Raw genomic sequence first — 6,278 nt, forward strand, 5'->3', positions numbered from 1 at the left:
TATCATACAAACTGGGCTGTGGGAAGTAATATCCAGGATTTTTGCTGGACTGTTAGAAAAGGGCACTTTCTGTAAGAGTCAATAAACTGGTAATTTTTAGTCTAGAAAGCTACTTTGGCCATTTTGCCAGCACATTGGGAAAAGTCTACCTGAGAAGATGGTCAGCAGGGGAAAAGGAATTATAAATGTGGAGATTATTTTCCTTATGGAATTATGGAAGGGTGTAGACCCAGTTCTGCCTGAAACCAGTAATTAATCACCCACTTCCATGTACAAGTCAGTAAAGGATTCTCTGGTTTATTTTTGCTTAAATCAGTTAACTTGGGATTCATTGTTAGAGTATGATTAATATAAATACACACTTCCATAGATGGTACAAATGAGTATCTTAAGATACTGTACATGAGGGGAAAAATTGTTATTGGAAAAAAAGCCAGCTTTTCTTAACAAGAGCTTTGCTTTTCTCTTATGGACATTGCAAATTTTGCAATTAATCTTACTTTTCTCTTTGCTCTAGGAAGCTGAAAACAAAATTTGTGACATGGTTAGAGTAACTGAAAGTGACCCTTTATTATGCATTTTGTATGATATCCCACTCCTTGATTCATTTTATTTCATCCTCATCTTATCTTTATTCTATTTTCATTTTTTTTTACTGTGAAGGGATCAGCTAAAAATTAAAAAGATATTCTCAAGTAATTAACACTAAAAAAAGATAACTTGTATTGTTCTTGCATAAAAGTCTAAATGTAATGGAAAAGGAAATATTCTAAATTAATAATACATTATCCAAATGAGAAACAAATAAATTATTAATTTCAAAACATCTGCAAACAATTCAAAAATCAAAATTAAATCATAAAACAACAGTATATATATACATATATTTTCAATGGACTAAAATACCTTTGGTTACTATGTTCTTCATTTGAAGAAACTGAAAAATGCTAAATATCCAAAAGAATTGAAAGCAGGGTCTCAAGGAAATATTTGCACACCCATGTCCATGACAGCACTGTTCACAGCAGTCAAGAGATGGAAGCAACTCAAATGTCCACGGATACTTGAATGAATAAACAAAACGTGTAAACATATGTTGGACTATTATTCAGCCTTAAAAAGGAAAGAAATCCTGTCACATGCTACAACATGGATGAACCTTGAGGAACCGTCCACGGATGTTTGAATGAATAAACAAAATGTGGTGTATACATACGATGGACTAGTATTCAGCCTTAAAAAGGAAATAAATCTTGTCACATGCTACAACATGGATGAACCTTGAGGACATTGTGCTAAGTGAAATAGGCCAGTCACAAAAAGACAAATACTGTATGAGTCCACTTACATGAAATATCTAAAGTAGTGAAATTCATAGAAATAGAAAATAGAACTGTGGTTACCAGAGACTGGAGTGAGGGTGAAAAGGGGAGTTGTTGTCTGATGGGTATAGAGTTTCTGTTTTCCAAGATGAAAATTTCGTAACAACGTGAATATACTTAACATTACTGAAATGTACACTTAATCATAGTTAATATGCTAGTTTTTAATTTTTATGTTGTGTGTTTTTTTTTACCAGAGTAAAAAAGGGTAAAAAGGTAATATATTTTAGGGCTTAAAACAGGTATTTTTTCCAAGATGAAAGCTATGAGTAAACTTAAACCAGAAAATTGACTAGTTTTAAATCTACAGAATAAACAGTAGAGCTTTTGTTTTAGCCACATGATGTCGCTGTCCACCATAGAGTGTTCTCTAGGAAGAAAAATACCCAGAGCCCCTTTGTTACTTCAGAGAAGCGGAAGAATAAGAGAAGCAGCAGGACTTTAACAGAGACTAGAATATTTAAATTTTTTGCAAAACATGCTCCTCTAATTTGATCCAATTGTTGAGGATTGATAATGGCGTCTTCTATCAGACGGGGCCGAGAGGCCTGGACATGGCTGCTCTCGCTTCTGCTCCTCGCAGCCTGGGAGGTGGGGAGCCGCCAGCTCCGCTACTCCGTCTCTGAGGAGGCCAAACACGGCACCTTCGTGGGCCGCATCGCGCAGGACCTGGGGCTGGAGCTCGCGGAGCTGGTGCCGCGCCTGTTCCGGGTGGCGTCCAAAACACATGGGGACCTTCTGGAGGTAAATCTGCAGAATGGCATTTTGTTTGTGAATTCTCGGATCGACCGCGAGGAGCTGTGTGGGCGGAGCGCGGAATGTAGCATCCACCTAGAGGTAATCGTGGACAGGCCGCTGCAGGTTTTCCATGTGGACGTGGAAGTGAAGGACATTAACGACAACCCGCCAGTATTTCCAATGACAGTAAAGACTATCCGGTTTCCCGAATCGAGGCTGCTTAATTCTCGGTTTCCTCTAGAGGGAGCATCTGATGCAGATATAGGAGTAAATGCTCTTCTCTCCTACAAGCTCAGCTCCAGTGAGTTTTTCTTCCTAGATATACAGACAAATGATGAACTAAGCGAATCTTTGTCTCTCGTGCTGGGGAAATCGCTGGACAGAGAGGAAACTGCTGAGGTTAATTTGTTACTGGTGGCTACTGATGGGGGCAAACCTGAGCTCACCGGCACCGTTCAAATACTTATTAAGGTATTAGATGTAAATGACAATGAACCAACTTTTGCCCAATCAGTTTACAAAGTAAAATTGTTAGAGAATACTGCAAATGGGACCTTAGTGGTTAAATTAAACGCTTCTGATGCAGATGAAGGATCAAACAGCGAGATTGTGTATTCACTTGGTAGTGATGTGTTCTCCACTATACAGACTAAGTTTACCATAGATCCCAGCTCAGGGGAAATCAGAACTATGGGAAAATTAGATTATGAAGAAGCAAAATCCTACGAGATTCAGGTCACTGCAACTGACAAAGGAACCCCTTCAATGTCAGGACATTGTAAAATTTCATTAAAACTTGTGGACATCAATGATAACACACCAGAAGTCTCAATAACGTCTCTTTCACTTCCCATCTCAGAGAACGCTTCCCTGGGCACGGTCATTGCTCTCATCACGGTGTCGGATCGCGACTCTGGTACTAATGGACATGTGACCTGCTCCCTGACGCCCCACGTCCCCTTCAAGCTGGTGCCCACCTTCAAGAATTACTACTCGTTGGTGCTGGACAACTCCCTGGACCGCGAGAGCGTGTCAGCCTATGAACTGGTGGTGACCGCACGGGACGGAGGCTCGCCTTCACTGTGGGCCACCGCCAGCTTATCTGTCCAGGTGGCCGACGTGAACGACAACGCGCCGACGTTCGCACAGCCTGAGTACACAGTGTTCGTGAAGGAGAACAACCCTCCGGGCTGCCACATCTTCACGGTGTCAGCGTGGGATGTGGACGCGCAGGAGAACGCGCTGGTGTCCTACTCGCTGGTGGAGCGGCGGGTGGGCGAGCGCGCGCTGTCGAGCTACGTGTCGGTGCACGCGGAGAGCGGCAAGGTGTACGCGCTGCAGCCGCTGGACCGCGAGGAACTGGAGCTGCTGCAGTTCCAGGTGAGCGCGCGGGATGGGGGCGTGCAGTCTCTGAGCAGCAACGTGACTCTACAGGTGTTCGTGCTCGACGAGAACGATAACGCGCCGGCACTGTTGCCGCCTAGGGCTGGCACCGCTGCCGGCGCGGTGAGTGAGCTGGTGCCGTGGTCGGTGGGTGCAGGGTACGTGGTGGCGAAGGTGCGTGCAGTGGACGCGGACTCAGGCTACAACGCCTGGCTTTCGTACGAGCTACAGCTGGGTACTGGCAGCGCTCGCATCCCGTTCCGCGTGGGGCTGTACACGGGCGAGATCAGCACGACACGTGCCCTCGACGAGACGGACTCGCCTCGCCACCGCCTACTCGTGATGGTGAAGGACCACGGAGAGCCGACGTTGACGGCCACGGCCACCGTGCTGGTGTCGTTGGTGGAAAGTGGCCAGGCACCCAAAGCCTCGTCGCGGGCGTGGGTGGGCGCCGCGGGCTCAGAGGCTACGCTGGTGGATGTCAACGTGTACTTGATCATCGCCATCTGCGCAGTATCCAGCCTGTTGGTGCTCACGGTGCTGCTGTACACGGCGCTGCGGTGCTCGGTGCCGCCAACTGAGGGTGCTCGTGTGCCAGGAAAGCCCACGCTGGTGTGCTCCAGTGCCGTGGGGAGCTGGTCTTACTCGCAGCAGAGGCGGCAGAGGGTGTGCTCTGGGGAGGACCCGCCCAAGACGGACCTCATGGCCTTCAGCCCTAGCTTATCTCAAGGTCCAGACTCCACAGAAGAGAGACAGCTCTCAGAATCAGAATACGTAGGAAAGGTGAGTCTTTTAATTTTTCTTGCCAATTCTAAAACTATTCTTTTTAAAAATTCTATATGATTTCTACTAGTTATTTAGATTCATAGTTCTTCATTTATTTTATATCATCCTACTGTGCAATATTGAATATGAATTAGAGATCAATTTCTTGCATTTACTGAACAATTTACTTAAACAATCTACATAACTGTTTTCTTATTTTTACATTTTGACATTCCGACGGAATATAGTAATGGTAATTACTATATTGGTAATTACTATAATGGTAATAAACCATGAAAGCCTGAAAAACACCTCAGCAAAATTTGTAAATTAAACATTGCTCTCTTTTAAAAACTGAAAATCACAATCGGAAGATATTAAAGAATTTGATTATATAATACATATTTTCAATTGACACTGTCTATCCAATCTGTCAGATAGTGTTTGGAATAACCTATATCCTGGACATTTCTTAGATTTTCAAACTAACTTTGGATCAACAATGCCCTTGTCTATGTAATAGTTAATAAGTTACATTTTTTTCTATATTTTTCTTTTTTCTTTAGTTGTTGTTGTTGTTGTTGAGACAGAGTCTTGCTTTGTCACCCAGGCTGGAGTGCAGTGGTGTGATCTCAGCTCACTGCAACCTCTGCCTCCTGGGTTCAAGTGATTCTCCTGCCTCACAGCCTCCTGAGTAACTGGGATTACAGGCGCCCACCACCACACCCGGCTTTTTTTTTTTCTTTTTAGTAGAGACGGGGTTTCACCATGTTGGCCAGGCTGATCTCAAACTCCTGGCCTCAAGTGATCCACCCTCCTAGGCTTCCCAAAGTACTGGGATTACAGGAGTGAGCCACCGCACCTGACCTTTTTATTTGTATTTGAAAGTAGACTGAGTGGATATTTTAATGCCAGAATTTCCAAAAGTATGTAGCACAGGTTGTTACAACAAAATGACAGCACTTAGGAATAATTGCTAATCTTAAGTATGTTTTTTATAAGTAAAATAACCCATTATTTGGTATAAAGATTTCACACTGATAAAATTTTTGAGTTATCAGGCAAAAATAGAGAGTATTGAGAAAAGAGACCCTCTCTATTTTGTTTAATTTGAAAATCTTAACATTTAAAAATCACACTGGGGTTGTTCAGGTGGTGGGACTTTTTCTTCATTTAAGTGGAGACTACCCAGTCTTTATGTTAATGGTTGATAAATCATCCTTTCAGTATCATTATCATTAGGCCAATGTGTGCAGGCCTCCCACTGCAGAGAATGACTACCTTTTTCTGGCGTCTAATTCTATGCATGGGAATACATTTTCTGTTAATGTGAGCTCACTCAATTTTACCTGGAAGCATCCATATTCCTAATGGAATTGGAATTTTTCCAAAAGGTGAGGCCTGGTCTTGGATGACTACATTTTCATTTGAAACATTTATTTTGGGTAATTAAAACACTGAACTCTACAAGTAAATGCTACCCTTGGAAAGAATTTTTTTAGCTTTTCCAACCAAAGGAAGATGTATTGCAATAAAATAACTGTCTTAAACAGTCCTCTACTGCTTGGTTCTTAGTTATTTGCTGTTTATTCTAAATATACGTGTATATTGATAAATCATAGAAATAACTTCCATTAGTGATCTTACCTTTAGCCATTCCATAGTTAGGTCAGAATATCCATTTCCAAGTTACTTGACCACTATGTTAAAAGCGTAAATGATATGCTTTTAAAATTATATTCACATATGTCCAGATCTCCAGGAATCACAATCTGTTGCTCTATAAGTTTTTTTTTTTAATTCTTATTTACATTTTTTTCTTGGTTGTCTAAGAGATGTCTAGGTGGTAGTAGAAACTATTCACTGATACTTTATCTACAAAATGGCTCAATCTTTTAAAATTGTATTTCCTTTAATATTACCTTTATCTCTTAATAATCAGTATGGAGTCTACTCTGTTATAAATTCCCATGTGACATCCCATTTCGCAATGAATATAACTCTTAAAGG

General features: G+C 42.0%; 1 protein-coding gene across 1 annotated transcript; it reads left to right on the top strand.

Moving 5' to 3' along the window:
* The first annotated feature begins 1,784 nt into the window (after positions 1-1,784).
* Positions 1,785-3,108, top strand: LOC141407075 (protocadherin alpha-2-like). The gene is made up of 2 exons (XM_073994451.1): positions 1,785-2,126; positions 2,980-3,108. Exons 1-2 carry the CDS (start codon positions 1,899-1,901, stop codon positions 3,052-3,054), a joined length of 303 nt encoding a protein of 100 aa, XP_073850552.1. The 5' UTR covers positions 1,785-1,898; the 3' UTR covers positions 3,055-3,108.
* The last annotated feature ends 3,170 nt before the right edge of the window (positions 3,109-6,278 follow it).

Source organism: Macaca fascicularis, chromosome 6, assembly GCF_037993035.2.
Source record: "Macaca fascicularis isolate 582-1 chromosome 6, T2T-MFA8v1.1".
Classification (NCBI taxonomy): domain Eukaryota; kingdom Metazoa; phylum Chordata; class Mammalia; order Primates; family Cercopithecidae; genus Macaca; species Macaca fascicularis.